Raw genomic sequence first — 24,321 nt, forward strand, 5'->3', positions numbered from 1 at the left:
CACTTTAGATGATTGATCTGAGCTGATGATCTGACCAACTTCTTAAAATCAAAGAATTCTTTGAAACTCTTCTTTTTTACATAGGGTGGGACAAACATAGGTTTACAGTTGTTCATATGGAAAATAATGCAATAATTAATAATAATAATACAAGAATAAACTCTGTTTCTTGTACTCACAACTGTAAATCTATGTTTGTCCCACCCTGTATATGTATATATTATAGTATAGTATAGTACAGTATATTAAAAATATTTTATATGTTTATATTTTTTCCTTCTTTGGTTTTAGCCAAAATAATAGTATCTCCCTGAAAGTGCCTCTTCCTTGACATAGATTTCCTAATATTTACTAGAGAGATGCAGGGCTCAGAAAAAAAAAAAAAATGTTTCTTCATCAAAATCAAGATCTAAAAATCAAGAGACAGAAATTGAAAACATAAAAATAAAAAGATTTTCTTATGACTTGAAGGTCAGTTTTTAACAGCTGCTCGAGGCTGTGGCATCAGAGCAAATTCACTGGAGGGAAAGAAAGCAGCAGGCGGCAGAGTTAGGAGTTGGAATGCATTTGTTTAAGCTCAAACTCTGGGACTTACATGTGAATCCTTGAACGAATTAAATAACCTCTCAGTATCCGCATCTATAAAATGGAGATTTTACTGGTATATAAAATCTATAAAATGGATACAACAATTATATCTACACCGAAGGGTAGTGTTCAGCTCAGTGCCTTATTAATGAAATGTACACATTGGTGGCAAACAGAAGTGTTCGGCTATCTTGTCAAAGACTCATCTCGAGTTGCCTAGCACCTTGCTGCTAGAATAAGGGGGCCTTAAGGGTCTCCTATTTGGTGGAGTTTCTCCCAAACCCAACTTCCCAAGGAGTCCAATGTCCTCCTTCTAAGAGCATTTCCCAAGGGCTCCAGATTTGGGGCAACTGGCACTTCTAGCATCCCCTATCCAGCTGATCCCCAGCTTCAGATGGCTTGCCAACTGAGTCCAAAATGGATGTTTCTTCCTTAAGAAGGTCTGTTTCACATTTAAATTACATGACACATAGAGTAGCAGTTGGGCAGGGTATCTTCCAAACTCTAAACACATTGAATGTCCAATTGCTCCCACCACTTCAGCACACCTCTCAATGAGATCGTGAGAAATGGGACCATGGGCCTCTTTTTGCTAACTATTTTGTCTCTCCAATAATGCCTGTTTTTTAGCTTTTCTCATGGGACATTGCGGTATTAACCTTTCCCCACCTTGTCACCTTTCAGTAAATGTTAGCTACACCTAGCTCTATTAGTTGGAAATTAGCTCATTTTATAAAGGAAGCTGCAGAGGATATGCAGTAGCCTTGGGTTCGTCCACCCTGTTTATGAAGGCAATTGTAAAATGTCCTTCCTAAATGACAAGAGATGTTCTCAGTCCATTCTTGCTAGTTTCCCCTGGGCTCTCTCCCAGGTGCTGGTCTTATGAATGAAGTCTTACAGCATAAAATTTTGAGCAAACTAAGCATGATACCAGATAAAGTTTTAAACTAATTTTCCCCAAGTCTTTATATATGTGCAAATAATTAGTTGCTTGTGAGTTTTTAGCGATTCAAGTCATAAGCTTAGAAAATACACTTAAGAAACTTCAGTATCTATATTACCAAAAAGTGTAAATTTGGCAACTAGTTTTTGAAAATTTGGTCTTCAGAGGTCTGAATCTCAGCCTTAAGGTAAATTTAAGATAGTTTTACTGACAAAGAGAAGGAAGGAAAATACTATGCTTTGAAGTAGAAGTATTATATGCCTGGTTTTTTGGCTGCAGCTTTTATGACATAGTAAAGAACCATAATGATTTTTTCATTTTTAAAGAACTGCTGAGGGGCAAAAAGAGCATTCACCCAACAGCATGCTGCACTAACTTAAAGCAAAACTCAAAAACCCAATGTTCAGAAGGGGAAAAAAATGCATTTTCTTTTGAAAAATTGTATAAAGGAAAGAAGTAAAATCTGCAAGTCATTCAGTGCAAAATATATGTTTATGAACATATAAAAGACAAAATTCCTGCTTTCAGAGAATTTTATAGGCCAGAACACAAGTAAGAAAAATGGTTTTAGAGAAAATTATAGGTCATGAGATGGAGCAGATGCTTCATCAATAAGGGAAGCCTCCCACCACCCCTGAAAAGGCAAGCTCCCATTTCCTCTTTACTAGTAGATTTTCAGATCTTTACACTGAAATAAGTATGCTTTAGTGCTCCAGGCAATAAGAAATCATCTTTCAAATTTCCTTTCCTCCTGCCTCTTAAATGTGCCCTATCTTCTGTAGGAGTCCTTAAATGTTGGCCTTCTGGCTGGCTTTCACATTGCTATTGGCTGAAAACACAAAATAGACATTTCTAGGAACACTCCATGAAATTGGTGATATGACCCTATGCATGAAGACCTTCAAGAGGTGAAAAGGAACTGAACATACAGAGGGCTGTAAATTATGTCTGTGTTTTACCTATGAGACTTCAACATGCTCAGATGTTCATGAATTGTATTAATTCCGGTTTGTGGACCTGGATGTGGGAGGTGAAGAATTAACCAAAGGAGCCAGCCATGAGACTGTTGAATAGCTGGCAGAACCAAGCAAATAGAAAAAATAAAAATTTCCACAGTTAATTTTTAGTGAGCCAGTGATATGTTTCAATGTATAGCTTACATTTAAATTTGCTTTCCAACAACTTTTTTAAAAACAGGTATGTCCCATAGCCTTGATAGACAATAAAGACTGTTTAGCGAAGCCTGACTTTGTCTTGACGCCATTGAGCTATAGCCCTACTCCAGTCACCTCTCTTGTACCCAGAAATTAGTTTGTACCAAACTAGGGCTGGAAATATGCACAACTCCAGGGGGCACTGTTCACATGCACTCCTGCATGAATGGTGCAATGTGAAAGTCACCCTGGGAGCTGTGCCACATTGTGGAGCTTCTACTAGAAGGGGTGGGGAACGTCTGGCCCACGAAATCATTTGGTCTGGCCCTGCCAAGACAACTGTAGGCAGGACTCAAAATTCAATAAATCTAGGAGTTTTTTCCATAGCTAATTTTTAAGTTGATAATTTTATATGGTTCTCAAATGATGGTATAAATATCCAAATGGCCCCTCACAGAAACAGGATTCCTCACCCCTTTGAGATGCCCAGGCTGCTGTGCCACTGTGACTTTTCATTTGAGCCAAGGACTCTAGGTTTAATTGCTAGGGCTTATAATGAGCTGTGAGAAGATGGGTAAGGAGATGACATTTACTCAAAGATCACTGATGAGTGCTTATCATTTAAGTAATGAACTATAGGCTCTGATGAGAAGCTTAATTTATTAATCTTGTAAAGCCTACAGGATTCTTTGGGTCTCAACCACCCCCTTTTTTGTCTCTTCTCTGATGTTGCCCATTCTCGCCCCCTATTCCAAAGCCTTGTGCACCTCTCTCCATTGGTACCTTTCATCCTTAGTGTGTCTTTCCCCTTACTTATATCCCCTCCTTTTCCTTTTGGCCTCTTTCATCTTTCTTTCTGCTTATAACTTTTATTTCTCTGTTCTGCTATTTTAGGCATCCCCAATATGTCTCCTTTCAACATCCTCACTAATTCAACGTCCTCACTTTGTGGTTCCAGATTGATTTTCCTTCGATGTCTGTGGTCCTTAAGAATATACCAGAAGACATTTGGGGAGTCTAAAGTAAATCTCAACACCCATGACATTTAAAGCTGGCATTTCCATCGCACCTTGATCATATTGCAATTTTAAAAATATTTATAATATATGCTGAAGAATATTTTTAAGTGTTTATTTCTGTGCCTGAGACTACTAAAATTCAGGCTGTGTGATAATTAATCTCAAATTTACAAATCTTCCTCATTGATTTTAGAATTCTTTTTTAAAATGCTCAAGTCTATGTAAGAATTCTTCTTAGGCATATGTCTATTTTTCTGTTGACTGTGCACCTACTAGTCTTGCTCCACCCAATAATTACACCTGCAGTAAAGGCTGTCTACAGGCAGCAACAGTCCCATGATTTTACAACTCACATAATGATTCAAACAAATACTAAGAAAAAAAAATTCCCAAATGATTTACCATCTTCTTCAAGAAATTAGAAAATCAATCACAAAATGAATCAAAGGCTAGAAGCAGTAACAGATTCATAGGCATAAGAGCTAAAATAAGTGAGTTAGAAATCAAAATCTGATTCACTGAAAAATTAACGTACAATAGATACAGCACCAAATAAACTAGCGAAGGAGAATAAAACAGACAAAGCGCAAATATACAAAATAAGAATCGCTAAGAGGAGGTAACGGCAGGAACAGAGAGAGTGAAAGGGATCTTAAGGCACTACTTTGTTCAACTGTGGCAAGTAAACCCTTAAAAGTGGCATAAAACTTATTCAATGAAAGCATAATTTGCTAAAATTGAAAAGACAGAGAAAGTTCGAAAGAGGCTGGAACTCAGGATTGCTACTCCAGATAAGTTTTTGGCAGGAGCTTCAAACAATAAGAACTGAGCGTGGCTGTCCCTGCACATCATGACTGGGTGTCAGCCGTGCCAAAGGCCCCACAAAACAGAAACACTGTCGCGGCTGCCCTTAGGAGAGCACAGGCCACTGGCGGCTGAAGAGGGAATTCCACGAGTTTGAAAGAGCAGATCATTTAAATTACAGAAATTATCTTAGAACTCAGAAAAAGAAAATAAATGGGAATTGCGTCTTTAATAAAGATAGCATTTAAAATAAAAATGTTGAAGGAAGACAGATGACACAATAAATGTTGTTGGGACAATTGAGTAGTCAAGTGGTGCAACACCTCACACACACACACACACACACACACACACACACACACACACACACACACACACACCCCTTTCATTAGGACAATGAATAAAACATTCAAAATGACTCCTTAAAAGCACCAGAAGACAATGTGACAAAATTGTAATCTTAAAATGAAACGGGCTTTTTAAAGGTAGGTCAAAAGACCCATAAACCATAGTGAAAATTGATAAATTTTATTACACAGAAAAATGACTATATGCCAAAAAATACTATAAGCAAAGTTTAAAGATAAATTAAGAAAATGGTGCAAAAAATAAACATTTGTAGCTCTTACCACAGACAAAGGGGCACATTGATTAGTAGGTAAATAGTTCTTACAAAGCAGAGAGAAAAGAAAAGACAAAAGTCCAACAGAAAAATGGACAAAATAAATAGGAGTTAGTCCCACATAAAGAAAAAACAAAAGGCTTTCAACATATAAAAGGTGTTTAAAACACTCATCTTAAGAAAAACAAAAATGAAATCGACTTCTAGAAACTATACTTCTCAGAACGTCAAAACCCAAAAGCCTGTCAGCATCATCTGCTGGAAATACTAGAGAGAATCAAGGCAGTCTCATATATTGACAGGCACTGAGATATATTAAATTTATACAACTCCTTTAACAGGCAATTTGGAAATACCTGCCCAAATTACAAAGACACACACCCTCTGACACAGCAATTATATTTCTGAAAATTTAGGTTACAGGCAGTATTCCACATGTAAAACAATACATATGCGAAAGTTTACTTTTGTGGTAATCTGTAGTAGTATACAATCAAAAACAACCAAATGCCAACAAATAGGCAACTGGTTCAATAAATTGTAGTACATCCTTACTAAAGAAAATATCTTAACTGATTAAAAAATAATAATGAGAAAATTCTCCAATTACTGGTATGGAAAGTACATTTCTCTAAGAAATATAGTTAAGTGAAAATGCAACAGATATGCTATTTTTCATGTAACAATGGAGAAGAAATTAAAAGCGTACATATAATTTCTGATATTTGCATTTTATAAGCCCTAGAATGATTCACGTGCAATTAATGATAAGGTGAGATGGGGGTAAATTAGACATATGAAGGACAGTAATGGGAGGAAGCTTTCACTTTATTAAAATATTGATATATATTTTATAATAATACCTATTTTAAATATGGGAAAACAGTTTTTGAGAAGGTCGTACTTGCTCATGATAGAGTACCTAGGAGGTGGTGGAGCCAAAACTTGAATTAAAAAAGAGAAACTGAGTTAAATAGTGTGGCACATGATTATATATAATTTCTATGATTTTGAAATGTAATGTGTTAGAAGAGCAGAACTGTTTTAAATAGTGCTGTACTTACCTTACAGTAAAATGTAGAACTTTCTTCTTTGTAGAATCTTGCTTTTTATACAGATATTTCATTTGATCCCTTTTTATCAATGGTTTCTTCAAAGGAAGGACACCGGCATCAGTGGAGGGGAAGAATAGTTTGGAAAGTACACTGGCAATTCTCCATCCTATATATTTGGAGAAAACTTCATCCCCTGCATTTGATGGAACTTTTGAACTGTAACTAGTGAAAGGATCCATGGGGTCATTTAACTCAGCCTGTTAAAAGAAAAGGGAGCCAGTTAAGATAGAATTAAATGAGAGGGGAAATAGTGTATTGTTAAATAAAAGATAAAATATATGTTTGTTTTCTTTGGCTAATGTTGCAGTCTTTCTGTTAAATAAAAATAACCTTTATAAAATGAGTAGTTTCCACCAAAATTTAAATAACAATTTTCGATGAAATAAAAAATTAAGCAAGAATGAACTTTTGAAAATATAGTCATATAATTTTATTTTAAATTTGTATACTTCCCACAGAAGAATTTCATAACCATTAATAGTATTTATTTAATAAGACATTAAGCAAGTAGTTGAAGTAATGTAGATGTTTTACTAAATAAGAATTTCATTTCTCTGTGCATAATCAAACTTTCTTTGAAGTCAACAGAAAATTTCTAGAGTAAAATATGCGTTAAGTAAAAAACAAAAAGGGTTTTGTATTTAGCTTACATTGAAGCTGTTTCAGGATTAGGTTTAGATTTAGATTAAATTGAACATGTTCTAACAAAAAAATCCTAACACAAAAATTCCACAATATTTATGCAATCTTTATTAAGGAAAGAGCATTTTCTGTGTTTTCCTATTTATGTTCAATAATGTTCATGACAGATTTTTAACTACATCTTTTCAAATGCTTAGAGGGATAATTTCCTTGACTGAAATCGGTAATAATAAATGAAAATATAAGTTTCTAAATGTCAAATATTATACTTTTTTATAATGTTCACAATAGGTTGTACACTTCCTTCTTTCATTTGTTTCAACATTTTTTTACTCGATGTTAACAATCTTCATGCAGTTGCCAGTCACTAAGGATTCATTTCATATGTCTATTGATCTTATGGCAGAAATTGAAGGAATGGAAGATGTTTCTTTGCACATGAACATCTAACTTAGTCTCTTTAGGATTCCAAGATCACTCTTATTTCAATGAAATACTGTTTAAAGATTGACTATTCCGTTATTTAGACCAAATTATAGTGGAAAAAAATAAGAACAATTTCATGATAAAGACTGAAAATAAAGGGTTAGAGCAATGAGGAAAACAATAAAGGGCAGGTAAGTAAGTATGGATTATTATAAAAGCCATAGAAGATGGGAAAGAATATCATGCAAAAATATATATTTAAAAAAATAAAGTAAAAATCATGCAAATAGGTAAGCACCAAAAAATGAAATGAAGACTCAAGAAAGCCTCGAAATGCTAGAAAATTAATATTAAAATTTATAAAGATAACCCTATTTTTACTGTTTCAGAAAAAGAACTTCATCAGTAGTCCTCATTGAAATAAATATATTCTTAAAATATATTTTTTAATTGTTCAAAATATTACAGATGTCCCCTTTTTTCCCCAACGACCCGTCCCACCCCGTCCCACCCCCCTCCCCAATCCCTCCCCCCACCACTGTCCGTGTCCCTGGGTTGTGCATATATGCATACAAATTCTTTGGTTACTCTCTCCCCCTCCACCCACCCACCTCCCTCGATCCCTCTGAGATTCGTCAGCCTGAGCCACCCTTCCATGTCATTGAGTCATTTCTGTCCATCAGTTTATTAAGGTCTTTAGATTCCACGTATAAGTGAGATCATGTGATGTTTGTCTTTCTCTGCCTGGCTTATTTCACTTAGCATAATTTTCTCTAGGACCATCCATACTGTCCCAAAGGGTACGAGGTCCTTCTTCTTTACAGCTGTGTAGTATTCCATGGCTTTTTATCCACAGCTTTTTATCCACTCATCTACTGATGGGCACTTGGGCTGTTTCCAGATCTTAGCTATTGTAAATTGTGCTGTAGTGAACATATCTTTGATTTTAATTACCTTTGGATGTTGGAATCGGTACACAATCGTGTTTATACCCTTCCCAGTTGTGTATTTTGCTTATTAACTAGGTCAAAATCATGAAAAGAACAGTCAATTTGAAACAACAAATTAAACTGTGTCTAGGACACTTAGTAGCTATTGTGACTTTGAGGACATTATTTATCTTCTCAAAGTCTGTGGTTTCATCTGGAAAATGGTAACCACAGTACCTAGGCTGCTTGTTCTACTTTGCTTCCATGGCTCAATTTTTCATAAGAAAAGTTACTTCAAAGTCAGTAGCAATATACAGTAGTACACGAACATATTACTATCAGCTCTTTCATTACTAAGAGAGTGATGAATAAATTTGGGAATAAATGAATGGACTAGCCAACATAATGTCTTCTGATGACATTTTCTGATAAAACACGTTGTTTCCAGGGTAACATTAGATGCTGCATCATAGAATCATGATGCCCTTTTCCTCCTGTCTCACTTGACTCCTCCTTGTTTTCTTTCCTCCCAGGCTGGATGGGTTATAGATCCAGATGCCAGCTCTCTCAAGAAGCAAAGCGATGGCATTCCCGCCTTTCACAACGGCTCACTGGTTGAAAGCCCAGGCAGTCCCTCCCCCGCCGATGTGCAAGGCATTCAATTTAGGGAAATGCTGTTTCAAATATCCACCAAGTGCATCATTGCCCAATCTATAAAAGGTTTTGTTTGTTTGCTTTCCTACAGAAAGTAGCCAGGAAATATGGGCCTTGTAGTGAAAAAAGGTTTGAAATCAGTACTGGTTAAGAATGGAAACTTGGGAAATTTAACCTCTCTAGGCTTATGCTTGGTGCCTAGTTTAGTTTCCTATTTTTTTGTGTGAAATGGAGATAATAATAACCACCTTTCAGGGTTTGGTGAGGCTTTCCTTAGATGATGGAGGGTGATCTGCCCAGCAGACAGTGAGAGCTCCACAGGTGCTGCTCCTTTCAGGGCCTCCCTGGGACAGGGCCCTGATGCTCCAGCCTGGGCACCTCCTCCCACCGCCCACCCAGAGCACTTCACTCATCCTCTACTGCGCTGAAAGCAATGCTGCTATATTGTCACTTTTATATTAAAATGATTGTCATATAGGATCATGATCATACTTCTGTAGTCACCTTTTTTTAAAAAATAGCCTTCCATTTTTCTTTTAAAGCCATTATTCTAACGTTACAAAATTCGGTGACTTAAATGCCAGCTCTGCATAAATATAAGTCTATACTTCTTGGAAGCAGATGTACATAAATGACCATTCCTTATGACAGACTCCAAATTCATGAATTTACTACTAGTTTGCTTGCCAATGAACATTACCTCCAAACTCCATCTTTAAATGCCATTGATACATTTACAGTTTCACATGGCTCCCTATTTTTTAGCAATGCCCAGATAGGCTTTAAAAGTCAGGGTTTTCCTTATTGTATTGTTGAAACTTGACATTTTTATTGAGAAACAAATGGCAGTTTTTAAATATCTATGTTAATTTTAATGATTTAGTATTAAAATTGGAAAAGTGGTATTCTTGAGGAACATCTTTCTCACGTATTCTAACCATATGCAGGAGCATGTCTTTGCATTGGGCATAAAGGTGGTAAAAACTGCTATTAATGTAGGTTGGGAAGAAGATGCTTAAGTCAGCACAAGGGGAAATTCCAAACACACCATAATTAGCTCACTCACACTACCCCTGACATGAGAATAAAAAGAGAAAGAAACGGGATGTTAAGTCATTACAACGCAATGTACAGATAATTCTACCTCCGGCTCTTGCTGTGTCTCTCTTTTGTCTCTACCTGTCCTTAAGTAATCTTAGAGCTGGGAATGTTTAACTCTTTTGGAGGGAAAAATTGTAATTTTTTTCTTTAGACCTCAGAATTTAAATATAAGTGACTCACTGGTAGTTAACTAGAGGAGTTATAGAATCTTACGAAGGACGACAGCCTGAGTAACTCCTTGCTACTAAAATGGTGGTCCTTCGACCGTCATTATTGTCATCACCTCCTGGGAGCATGTTACAAATACAGAATCTCTGGCCTTACTCCTATATACACATTAAAGTTTAAGAAGGACTTACGTCATAGATTGAGAAAGGGACTAGTTGGGAATAATCCGTTTTCTGATTTACTAGTTGTGAGATCTTGCACAAGTTATCGCTCTGAGAACATTTTCTTATTCCTAACATGAGGTGATAATAATACTGCCCTTTCTTCGATTATTATTAAGATTAAACACAAAATTGAATATATTTTTTGCACAGTGTCTAGTATGCAGATAATTTTTCAATAAATGTTAGTTTCTTGTTTATATTTAGTTTGGAGAGAGCATAGCACAGTAGAAATGGCAGAGCAGAGCTCTGGGTTAAGCTCATTCATGCACATATCACTTATTTTAATTCTGTTTACACTCAGATCCCCCTCTCTGCATGGGTGATGATGGTGGTGAAAGAGCTATAGGGGCTCAGGTGAGCTAGTATATGTAAGATACTTAGCACCGTGCCTGATGCATTGTAAAAGCTCTACAAATATTTTGTTATCTTAAAACAATATATCTGTTACATTGATGTTCTATTGATTAAGTATTTAAAAGGACTTTATTCTTCCAAAAACACATCTCGCTTTCCACACTCAGTTTCCATTTATATCAAAAGAGGAAGCATATGTGGAGGAGAGAGAGAGAGGTACCGAGAGAAAAGAGACTAATAGTGTTGTTTGTTCTATTTTGCTGCTTTATAGAGCACATTAAAAGTATGGAAATATCATTAAGAATTAAAAACAAATTTTATTTTAAAGATCTCACCATGAAACGTTAACCACAAAGTGCTTTACCTGATGAGTCAAAGGTACTTCAAATAAAGTCACCTATTCATTTTAGCTGCACAGATTTCTTTTTTATATTTTAGTTCATATGCCAGATGGCATAAAGCGTTTATCCATGACGACTTTCCCTAGGTGTGCCAACACATGCTGCCGAATCGCTTATACAGAAGAGCCTTGCTCATTGCAAGCCTCCCTGGAAGTATTTCAAGCAAAGCACATCAATTAACATTTGTTTATTATGCTGCTATGAGTATAAGACAGTTTTTATTTCTTTCCCAAATACTCAGGCAACAGTTGGGTTTATATTGAATATGTCAGTTGAAGGGCTCATGCTTAGAAATCCACTTAGAATTGTTTAAATTTCAAATATGCTATTAAGTATCTCACCTCTCCTCTAGCCTCCTTTAAGCATCAGATTTTATGAACAGATATAACAAGAATGGTAGATGATTGAATGTTATAATGAATTAAAAAAATATGCAAAACATGAGAACACATATATAGTTAGTAATTGATTTACCAGTGATATAGATAAATTGACGTATTAAGTACAAAATTGTATTTATTAAATTCAATAGTTTAGGATATGAATTACATGTTTCTTTTTAAAGTATAAAAAGAGAACATTTCTACTTAATTTCATAAATATTCAAGTATACTCAACCCTTAAAAACAAATCCTTTCCACTATGCGTCAGTTCAGTTAAGGCTTGTTTCACTCTATGTAGGGAATCTGATGATTACGTGAGGAAAAGGTTCTGGGACCTTGTGCCATAAACCGTCATTTGCATTAACCGAAACAGGAATGGGTACATATTTTACTTCAGATCGAAGCATCTGAGACGCGAGCCTTCACTGTGTAGATTTTTCAGTCTCTATTCATGTCGAGCAGTGAGGCCGCGTCGAGGCTGACAGGGTTTTCATCGCTGTGTAAGAAAGCTTCTGGCTGTTTCATGCCACAAAACTTGTCACCCAGGAGGTGTCACAGGGCAGTAATAGGGTGGTTCAATGGAATTCAGGAATTAGTAAGTTATTAAGAAAAAACTAAGGATGTTTAGGGATAAGTAACTAACCTCTGTAGTTTTATTATTGTAATGTTACCATGATGGCGCCAAAAAAAAGAAAAGGAAATCTTGAGTTCATCATTCTCATGTTTACTGTAAAATTAAACACACCTGTAAAGATGACTGATTAGAAAGTATTCAGACGATTTCAGACAAGAAGTACAGTTTTAATAAATTCAGAACATTCGCTCTACTGAATTAAAGCTATAGGCCAACTGTGCCCTTTCTTTTTTTTAAATGTGCTCCATCTTTGGAAATTGTTTCGCTCTGTCTTGTTCAGATACGTGGTGCTTAGCTGCTTAGCATATTCTACAGAACCATTAGCAACTCCCTTAACTTGACAGCTTTTAAAGTCTGAAATAAATATGGCTGTTACTTTCCCTAGAGAAATAAAGCATGAAAGGGAAGGCGTTTGGGCGCGGACTTCGGGAAAATTGGAATGTGACTCAGGAGGCAGAGCGGCGTTGCAGGCGCTGCCGCTTGGCGCTTCGGGCACGCGGGCCTGGGGAGGCGGCGGGGCCAGGGAGGACACCGCTACTCCTGAAGGCCAGCAGAGGTGTGCTATTATGCAAGTTGATATTAAAAATGTATCAGCTAATGTTAAACTGAAGGAAACCAACTTTACGACCCAAGTCATGAAGCGGTGGAGGGAAGCCCTGGCTAGGAAGAGATTAAACAGGACTGGCTGGCACTCAGCTTCCTGCCGCGGCCGCACCGACGCAGCCTGAGGCACAAGCTACCTTCAAATCAAACGGAATAAAAAGCCTTCCAGGTAAGCGAGGACCGACAGCACAGCCCCAGCAGACGCCCTTGAAGAGAATGCGAAAGGTTTTCTTTGCGTGGAAGAGAAATAGCCCCATAGGGGAGACCAGAGGCCCCAGCAGAAAGGCCCAGGAGAGAAGCAGGTAGCCACGCGGCTAAATCTGAGGAGCACTGAGTGTGTAAACAGTGTCACTATATGGACACCTGGACACACACCCACCAACACAGCCAGACACAACACGCACAGTTAAGAGGCTCAACAGAAAGATTGTGCAAGTAAAGAGAAATAAATGGAGAGAAAATATTATAAGGCCACTTTATGGTCCAGGGAAATATAAAATGTCTCTACATTAGACTTCAATCATTCAGGAATCATTTTGTATCAGCTGGGTTAACAAGTAAAAGGAAGTGTAACCAACAAACGAATAAAGGGGGTGCGTGGAATGGTATAATGAAAAATTAAAAAAATATTCTCCAAAGAAGCATAAAGGGAGATTTTTAAAGAAACAACAAGAAATAAGAAGTATAAATAGAATGGTAAATAAGATGATGTAGAAATAAACACAAGTATATTGCAATGATATTAAGTATAAATAGAACAGTCCAAGCGTAAAGATAATAATTTTAGGTAAAAATCGCATTGCTTCTTGCCCTAGCTGGTTTGTCGCAGTGGCTAGAGTTCTGGCTACGAGCTGGAGGGTCCTGGGTTCGATTCCAGCCAAGGGCACACACCTCGGCTGTGGGCTCAATCCCTCTCTCCGGTGGGGCTTGTGCTGGAGGCACCCAGTCGATGTGTTTCTCTCACATCGATGTCTCTCTCTCTCCTTTCTACTCTCTCTGAGAAGCAATGGAAAAAATATCCTCAGGTGAGGGTTCAAACCAACAAACAAACCAACAGAAAAGCCATGCTGCTTCTCCAAAGAGATGCACATCTAAGGATTCAGAGGGCTTGGAATAAAAAGATGGAAACAGATGTGCCACATATTCAACAGAATCTATTCAAAAGAACCCTAATAAAAGAAAGCTACTGTGGCTGCATTCATAATAGAAAAGGTACACTTTTTACAAAAAAGAACAATTTATAAGGATGAGTATTGTCAATGATCAGAGCAAAATGGAACAATAAATCAGAATCATAAACATAACAACAAAATCTCCGTATATGTGGACATTAAGCCATAAACTTTGATAACCCATGGTTCAAAATATAAATAATAGTAGAAATCAGGAACACTTTTGAACTGAATGACCATTAAAATATTACTTATCACAACTTTCAGGATACATCTAAAATTATATAGAGAGGGAAATTAATAGTGTTAAAATCTGACAAAAATTACCAAGCCATTAAAATTCAAAAGAACAAACAATTTTTCCCCAAAACAAATTCCTTTACTTAGCATCTCTATTTTTATGAAACCATCCCCAAGTCTCTAAAACCTTAGCTTGGCAAAGCAAACATATCTTTCAAACTTAATGCTATTACTGCCCAATCCAAACCGTTTTCGCCAGCTAGGCAAGTCAGCTGATGGTTTTCTCCCACAGTGTTCCTATTTCTGCTCAGCTCACGACAGTGCCTTATCTAAAAGCTGCTCTCTGGGACCCTGCCCCTTGAATCATTTAATGTAACTTATCAGTTAAGCCTCCAGCTCAAATACTACTTACAGGTGACAACAATTTATTCCTCATGAATATAACAGAAAAGTTAAAGACCAAACATTTATCTGAACTCCCACCCTGTGCCATGAACTCTTATGTATTTCTGGAGACTGCATCTTCTCGGTGAGACAGAAAAATTTATTGTGTAAAGGTCAGTTTTGGACTTCTTTGTTTCTTTCGTAGAATTCAATATGGCAAAATGGATTTAGCTACTCAGTATACACATATTTATTTCATATTTTTTACTGATTTTGGTGAAAGCTTTTATATAATTTCTTACTTTATACGTTTGTAGTGTCTTGGCATTAAGTAAAAGAATTCAAACAAAATTAAGTGGCATTTCAAAGTCACCAGCTAGCTTTTATATCATTTATATCTATAAATCATATATTTTATTGTTTAATAACCCAAATGCCTCTATCTAACTCAACTAACTTTTATATAAAACGGGCCTAGAGTGAATTGTATCTTTTAATAAATCTAATGCAAATTAAACTTATTTCTTATATTAAATATACACTGCCTAAATTAATATAACTGCTTTTAGAAATTTCTAATTTAGCTTTTCTCTGAGGAAAACTTTCCTTCACCACACATTTGCTATTTAAAATGAATGAAAGCAGCCTTTAGGAGTCTTCTCACTGAGCACTGAGCACTAATTAGCTGGTTATGCTTTTGCTTTTCCTCTCTTATTCTCAGTGCTGGTGCTTGAGTAATAAGGTCTTTACTTGAATCTAGCATCTGAAAAATATTTCCCATGTCTGATTAACTGATATGAATATCTAATGCAATTATCTACTGATATTTACTAAAAATTTGAAGAAAAAAGACTTCCTTATACCCAATGATTAGCCCTGGAAACAGGCATATAAATAGAATTCTAATTATAGAAATGGCAAGTTTGAGTTGGCTTATTTACTTACAGTATAATCCATTTGAGATGTGAGGTAGCATATAAAAATAAGAAAAAAACCAGAGAATAATAGAAATAATTAAAAATGTCATGGAAACAGAAGAAAAAAGAAAGAAAAAAATACAGTAAGACTGGGTGAGATGAATACATAGCATTCTCTATTTTCTGTTAAAACTGGCCAAAAAGTTGACTCTCATTTTTTAAGCGCCAGGAAATTGCTTATACAAAGTCAGTAATAAGGTTTGAAGGGTAGATGAAACTAAGAGGATTTATTTCCTAGATCCTAATGAAGGTAACACTGGGTAATACAGTGATCATCTCTCTAATAGATATAATAACTGTCTTTGCTTCTCTGTTTCTTTCTGTGCTTCTCAGTCCAGAACCAAGGACAAAGCTGAAGCACAGTTACACAAAAGAAAGTCCATGAAATCCACAACAATGTAGTTCAAGTAGACAGTTCTCTGGTTGTCTCTTTCCATAAAAAAAAAAAAAAAAATTATTAAAAATCTAGAGAAAAAAGATTTTGTCTTGTACTAAGGTTCTAGAATGTAGCTGCTCTGTTGCCAATGACCCATCCATATGCTTTGACAATAATTAGGCAGAGTGAATTCTTTATTTGCTCTTCTTACTTGCTAACATTAATTCACATCTATAGTTATTATTGGAAAATAGGGTACTAAGAGCATTAGAATAATGGCATCTGTGAAAGCTAGAAAGAACCAGGAGCTTTCAGTGACAGGGGAAGAAAGGTGTGTCTTAGGATAACAAATAAATTACTCTGGCTCAAAATAAGACACAGAGAAGACAAAAACTGTTTGATGGAGTTTTGAAATATAGGATACCATATGGATAAAGCATCACTAGAAAATCATATTTGTATTTTATAAAAAATAGATAGCTTATTTCATGATTTTCTATTTGATGTCATTCAAATAGAACTAGAGAAACCAAGAACTTGTACAATACATTTTTAGCTTTAAAAAAAATGACATTAGTGTCAGTGAGTCTAGATTAACAATTTATATTGTCTAATGCTGGAAAGAAAAAACACATACATATAAACAAGAAAAGTAAATAATTTATTATCCAAATGGAAACTCTTTTGAGAGTGAATTAATTCACTACTAATGAGGAAGCTGGAAAATGAGGCGCAGCCCACGTTAACCTTTGCAGTGGGACGCGTGGTCGGCATGCTTGTAAAAGCTTTTCAGAGGCACAAGCCCACAGCATGGCAATTGCTCTTTCCCCAAATCAACTCCTCTCTTCAGGCTATTTAATCAGGAGATTGCCTGCCCCCCATCTCTAACTAAAAATAGGTCAGCACTAAAATTTAAAAATCATGTTCTCAACTGTGTCCCTGATACTTACTGAATGTGGACATCCCTTTCTTCCCAGAAAGGATAAATGCTTCCAGATGATAGAACTTCCAATTTATTGCCCAGTGTGTTCTTACCTGAGCTATAAATGCTGCATTACTGATCCACTCATCTTTTTCATAATCCTTTATTTTCTGTAATGTTTGCCATATTAGGTTTCTAAGTCCATCCTGTTCCTCATCGCTCCGAAGTTCCCATGACATTTTCACCAGGTTATACACTAAGCCATAGTATCCGGTCCATATCACTTGATCACCTGTTTAAAAAGAAATATTCTTTGGGAAGAATTTTTTTTTCATCTTACTAATACCAAAAAAGGGCATGGATTTTACTGTTTTAAAGTCTGCAATTCTGTGCTTTTTTACTCTTCTCTGCTTTCACTTCTTTAATTTTAAAAGATCACAGATCATTTTCAAATTGCTAACCATAGAAGAAGATGAACTGCACCTAATATCATACCTCATAGATTTAAGAGTTAAACAGGTAAATTGTGAACTAGGTGCTCAAAACAAATTTTTGAAATTCAAGTAAAGAGGAATTTGTTCAAGGCAAAATGAATATTTAGACCACCAGGGTGGGTTTTTATAATAAATCAGAGAAACAGGAGAAAAACCACTGGCTATTATAAGGATAATCTAAATATATGAAACATAGCATTTGAAGCAAGAAGGAAACTTTGAAAACAATGTGACAAGCAAACAAAAATTGCTGATGGAATTTTAAACTGTAAGATTTTTTTTGCCAATAACAGATACATAAGTCAATTGAAATAAGGGAGTGTAATGAATCCAGAGGAGAGAAGTCTAAGACACTTTTAAAACATATACAAATTATCCAGTTCTACTTTTAAAACATGCATTTCCCTTACAGAAACAATAAAGAAGTTTCTCTTTACTCTTAATCTGAATTATTTCTTACTCAGATGGTATTTTGCTATGCAAAGCTACTCAGGAAAAGAACATTCTAATTTAAGGCGTGAAGGGATAAATAAATTTGGAGAATGAAATAATACAGTCTTAAAGGGGATATGAGCTTAATTAACAATTGTACCGAGTATAACTGAATCGGGAAGAGAGCAAGAGGAAGAGGTGGTTCAGAATAAATCTGTATTGTCCTTTCAGCACCAGTCCTGCTGACAGCCTGTGTGATACTGAAACTCATCAATGCCATTTTTGAAAAGTCACAATCTGAAAAGTCACAATCCTCAACTTTTCCTAATTCAACCTAGAATTCTATAATCCGGGCTAATAATAATCATCACCATTACTGTAACTAGAATAGTTGGGAGTACTTACTAGGACCCTCATTCTAGTCCGCATTACAATCCTGCCACGTAGCTGTATCATACTTAGAAAAACAGAAGGGGACGTGTGAGCTTCAGGTTGGTTCGAAAGCTCCTAGCACCGCGCAGCTGCTGAGGGATGGAGCCAGGCGAGGGCTGGTCTCATCGTAGCCCATGCAGCGCGGCCTCCGCTACTCAGACAAGGACTTTTCTTTCCAATCCCCACCTTCTATTCCATTCATAAGAAAGGAAGAGACTAGAAGGTAGAAAGAGATGGCAGAAGAGAAAGTATGCACACAAACTTAGACAACTTCCACCCTTTCTGTTGTTGATGCTTTAGAAGACAAAGTATAAGCTACAAATATGAGGCTGCAGTTAAGCAGCCAAATCCTTTTTTTTAATTTGAATTTATTGCAATGACATGGGTTAACAAAATTAAGTAGGTTTCAAGTGTACAATTCTACACTGCATCGTCTGTATATTGCATACATGTGGAACTGAATGAACAAATTAAACAAAATAAAAACAGGCTCATAGATACAGAGGACAGACTGACAGCTGTCAGAGGGGAGGGGATTTGGAGGGCTGGGTGAAAAAGGGGAAGCGAGTAAGCAAAAGAACCCACAAACTCATAGGCAGGGTGATTACCAGAGGGAGGGGGTGGGGGGTGGAACAGGCTAAAGGGGGAGAAATGGTGCTGGAAGGAGGCTTGATTTGGGGCGGTGGCCAATTCTTTTAAAAATATAATTTTCCCTCATAAAATCTTTACTAGTTAAAACTAGTATACTGCCAGATTTGAAGTTATATATAGGGGGTGATGTCAGCAAGAAGGTGGACTAGAAAGTCCCTGGTCCTCATCCCCTCACAGAAACATAGTTTGGCAGCTACCCATGAACAAAAGTGCCTTTGGGTCCGGCCGGGCGTGGCTCAGCGGTTGAGCATTGACCTAGGATCCAGGAGATCGAGGTTCGATTCCCGGTCAGGGCACATGCCCGGGTTGTGGGCTCGATCCCCAGTCGGGGGCGTGCAGGAAGCAGCGGATCAATGACTCTCTCATCATCGATGTTTCTCTCCCTCTCTCTCCTTTTCCCTTCCTCTCCCTGAGATTAATGGAGGTGTATTGGGAAAAAAGGGGGGAAAAAGGCCTTTGGGGGAACCTTGGGATCCAGACAAGAGGTTCGGAAACCCCAGTGGAACCTAAGACTGAGGAGGGCCACTTTGATAAGGCAGGTCTGAACCCAAGTATCAGGCCTGACGCCAGTGATGCAGTCCCAGCTGTGGACCTGGAAGCACCCGTGTCTCCCTCTGAACTCAGCTCCAGCCCAGCTTGTCCACAGTCCTGTAACCAGCTCTGTCCACCAAAGGACCCAGGAAGACCCACACCTGGTGCCCTTGGTAAGAGGCCAACTGAGTGTGAACCTGTGTGGACACTGAAGCAGCATTGTGCCCTGGCTCCGGCCTCAGTGTACCATAGTCCAGAGGCAGTTCTGTCTACCCAGGAACCCACCTCTGGAGAACCCACCCACGGACTTGGTGGGAGCATGCTCAGCAACCTGGGAGGAGACAAATCCACTTGCACTCCTGGTAACAGGCCCGAGATCTGCAGGCCCAGAAACAGTCCCATAACCAGGTGCCAGCCCTGCTCAGCCACAGTCCTGGAGGTGGTTTCATCTGCTCAGGGACCAGCAGGAACCGTGCTCACTCATGCCTGCTGGCTCCCAGCAGAGAGGCAGCCAAGAGAAGGGAGAAGGGAGAGGAAGACAGTGAGGGTCTCAAATTGAGCTGAGGCGGAGAGTTCATGCTAGCAATGGATGGGGTAAAACAACTAAAAATAAACGGGGTCAGATTAAATGGTAGATGTTTGAGCAAAGGAGTTATATTTGCTCAATGAAACGTTATACCTATTCAAGCAATAAGCTGGGAAACCAATATGGGAGTTTTATGGGGCAACTTAGCTCTTTTCTGTGACAAGCAGCAGGAGACTGAAGAGTATAGGACAAACCTAAGACATCGTGAAGATCTGCGAAGGCTTCTAGCTGTGGTGGAAAAGGAAGGAAGGAAGTGAAAAGGAACAATACATTTTTAAGCTCAGGAAACTGAAATGATAATGAAATCTCTTGCAGAAATGCAATCACGTAGAAGAGCTTATATGGGAAGGAACTCAAAAAACTTTAAAGATGCCATCGATTTGATTTTATTAAAAATTTTTATTTTTTAATTAATTCATTTTTTAAAATATATTTCTATTGTTTTCAGAGAGAGGAAAGGAGAGGGAGAGAGAGAGAGAGATAGAAACATCAATGATGAGTCATTGATCCGCTGCTTCCTGCACGCCCCCGACGGGGGATGGAGCCCGCAACCCGGGCATGTGCCCTGACCGGGAATCAAACCCCGATCGCCTGGATCCTAGGTCGACACTCAACCGCTGAGCCACGCCTGGCCAGGCTATTAAAAATTTTTAATGTTGACATTATTGCAAATTTCCCTCATTCCCCTCCCCCTTTGCTCGCCTCCCCCTCCTCCCCTCTCCCTCCCTTGGCTTTCACCACACTGTTGTCCGCGTCCATGGTAAATGCATGTAAGTGAGCTTTGCACCTGTTGATTTAAACTACAGTAAAGTACTGTTTATGAATAATATTTGTAGGCAGAATCTATTACATCCATTTGACTGACAGTTAACGAGGGAAAAAAAAACCTTCTGAAAACAGATGGGATGTGTTACGGCTGTCATAAAAGGTAGAATGCATTCTAATATGCGCATCTAGACATTTTCCAAGAAACGTGCCTGCTATGAAACTCCTCATCCAGGGACCAAGCTGTAGCATAAGGCACTCTTCTGTTCTGCTTTGAGTGACCCTGTGGCAGCTATCAAAAATGTCACTTTAAATATACTGAGAGAAAATGTATCCCTTTACAGCTAAGCAGGCAGTATTCTAGGACATAACAAAGCTGAGCCAAAATGTAATTCTTAACAAATCTTGAAAATTTATTAAGAAATGGCCATGTGTGAAAACCAATATCATGATCCTTTTGTTGTAGCTCTATTTTAGTGTTTGAAATCCTTGGAATCCTTTAGTTTCCAGTCTAGATATTTAGATCTTACATATTCAGTGATTATAAATATGAATATTTTATTTATAGGAATGAGTATATATAAGTACATACAGCCTTTACAATTTTGATAAATCTAATTTGACACCATAGAAGCAAATGTATCAGTGAAAGGCAACTTGAAAACATTGTCTTTATGAAATGCCATGTAGAATGGAAGGAACTAGGTCAATGCCAAGAAACCAACGAACAAGAGCCAGACAGCAAGCCAGGCATTTAACAAGTACTTACTGACTCAATGCTATGTGCCAACCACTGTTCTATGCACCAAAGAAAAAGACAATGTTACTGGTCTCAGAACACAATTCTAGTGCAGAAAGACAGATAGCTAAGGAAGTGATCAAATGAGTGTTACAAAAATAATAGAAGATAGTAATATGACCAAGGACTAAGAGAAGAAAATTACTATAGACAGAAGAGAAAGACCTTCATGAGGATATTCAAGCTAAGATCTGATGTATAAACGTTAACCATCCAAGGAACTGGGGGAAACTGTTCCCAGCATAGGGGATGGAAAATGCAGTCTTTGGACCTGGAATATTGTGATAGTTTAGAAAAGCAGAGGAAAGAACAGAATGATAGAGTACAAGACACCTGGCAGGGACGGGTTCATGGCATGCTCTTTGCAGAAGCACACTAGGATCAGATAGGAGTTTGGATTTTATTATTGGTGTAATGAAAAGTTAACAGAGCATTTTAAATAAGAAAGGGAACTGACCCACTTGGCTTTATGGTGTAAAGTGGGTTCTGGGTAGTACAAGAGAAACGGAAACTTTTAGCCCTTTGCAGTAAACGAGAAGCAGTGTGATGACTGCTCGAGCTTGGAAGGTGTGCAGTAAAGAAGTAACTATACCCAAAGAGAAGATTTAGTCTTCATTCGATTAGGGCCATCTAACTAGTTCTGAAACCACACTGAACCCGAGGATGGCAATAGTAATGACAAGTGATACTTCTTTTTATTACTATTATCTCTGTTTTATAGATGTTTATATGTATAATATTTCCCAATTTTCACTTGTATTCTAACTTTTTATCATTTTTTTTCTGCATAGATATTGCACATTTTTGTGTAGTTAAATCTTCTAATCACGTCTTTTTTGATTTATGATCTTTCTGTTTTGTTAATGAAACTTTTCTGCTTGAAAGTCATAAAGGTGCTGTCCTGTATTTTCTTCTGGTTATTTTGAAGGTTTTAATTCATGTGGAAATTATTTTATAAACTTATATATGGTTTTAATGTGTGGTAATTAACTAACTTTAAAAAGGTCAAATAGATAATTATCAAAAGGTAATTTATTGATAATCCATACTTTCCACAAATCTTTGTATTAATGATTTCTGAATTCTTCATTTTTAAAATACAAGTGGGTTTTCTAAAAGACGTAGATGAAACCCAGAGTTAGAAACCTGAGAACATATCAAAGATAAATTTCCAAATATATCCTACATTAAGCACTGAGAAATAATATCATTTATCCTAGAGCAAGTAAAAGATGATTACTGTAAAAAAAAATTTAGTAACTTTTTCTACAATTAATTTTTGGAATTTTATAACTAACATGAAGCCAGGAGTCATCAGGTACTCATCTGACTGGTTTAAAATTTCTAGTAATTGCATTTTTAAAAACTGCTATCCAGTAAATAAGCATAGACTTATAAATTAGCTACAATATTTTCTGATGTAAATAATCCAAGTAATGCTCAGTAAATCATAAAGCTGTATCTTCTGAAAGTCCAATTCCATATCTGTCAAACCATGTTACTAATAGTACTGATAGTACTGATTATAATTTTTATATTGCACAGAGTATTACCAATATCCTGGCAATTCAGGAGCACCAAATGTATCTAATTATACCTACTTAAGATGTGACGTTTAAAAATAATATAGTTTCTAATAATGACTATTTTAAGCCCTTTGACTTAATTTGGTTGCCTATCCATAAATTGTCCCTTCTTTCTCCATTTTTGATAAAATAATTAGAATCTTGTTCAGTTATTGAGTGGTTATGAATTTCAGGAGAGCCAAGGGGATACATCTGGAATTGTCTAAACCAATCACAGCAGCTCCATTGCCACTGCTAGTGGGGGTGTGATATTATGTGGCCAATAAAATGAGAGGCGAAATAAAAATTCTGGAGTTGAAAAATGAAAATTTGCTTAAATCTTAAAGTCAGTTAGTGTTATACACTAAATTAACAGAATGAAGAACAAAAATCACATGATCATGTCAAGAGATACAGAAAAAAAAGTATCTGACAAAAGTCAATACCCTTTCTTGATCAAAAGACTCAGAAAACTAGTAATAGAGGAGAATTTCCTCACACAGATAAAAGCCATCAATTAAAAACCCACAACTAGCATCTTACTTAATGGTGAAAAACCAAATGCTTTCCTCTAAGATCAGATGTCTGCTTTCATACTTCTTTTCACCTTTTACTAAAGGTTCTAGTAAAGACAATTATGAAAGAAATAAAAAGTATACAAATTGGAAAGAAAGAAGTACTACTACCTCTATTCACAGATGTCATGATCTTACATATAGAAAATTCCAGTGTATTCACAAAAATTCTATTAGAACTAATAAATAAGTTCAGCCAGGTTGCTAGATACAAGATCAATATACAAAAATCTATTGTATTCCTAGATACGAGCAATCAGAAATGAACAATTGAAAAATAAAATTCATAAAGCAATTCCCTTTAAAATAGCATCAAAAAGAATAAAGTACTGAGGTGTCAATTTAATAAAAGAAGTACAAAACTTATACAATGAAAATGGGGTTTGTGGGTGATGAAAGTGTTCTAAAATTAGATAGTTGTAATTGTTGCACAACTATGTAGATACATAAAAAACAGCAATTTTTGTATTTTAAATTGATGAATTTATGGTATATGAATTATATACTCAAGATAGCTGCTATTAAAACAAGAGGCATTAGTTTAAAAAACCTACCCTTTTATCCACTTTTTTGTACTATAACCATCTTGCCACCATGAGAGAAATAGTCTAAGAACAACAGCTACTACCCAAAGAGGGTAATGCAGAAAGATGGAA

At 36.7% G+C, this 24,321-nt stretch overlaps 1 protein-coding gene across 1 annotated transcript in view; it reads right to left on the bottom strand.

Annotated features, from left to right (window-relative positions):
- TMEM232 (transmembrane protein 232) overlaps window positions 1-24,321 on the bottom strand; it is a 130,085-nt gene that overhangs the window by 63,684 nt on the left and 42,080 nt on the right. Inside the window, 2 exon segments of the mRNA XM_087815086.1 lie at window positions 6,195-6,442; window positions 16,949-17,127. Coding sequence (XP_087671212.1) covers window positions 6,195-6,442; window positions 16,949-17,127 — 427 coding nt within the window.

This window comes from Miniopterus natalensis, chromosome 3 (assembly GCF_054644295.1).
Source record: "Miniopterus natalensis isolate mMinNat1 chromosome 3, mMinNat1.hap1, whole genome shotgun sequence".
Lineage (NCBI taxonomy): Eukaryota > Metazoa > Chordata > Mammalia > Chiroptera > Miniopteridae > Miniopterus > Miniopterus natalensis.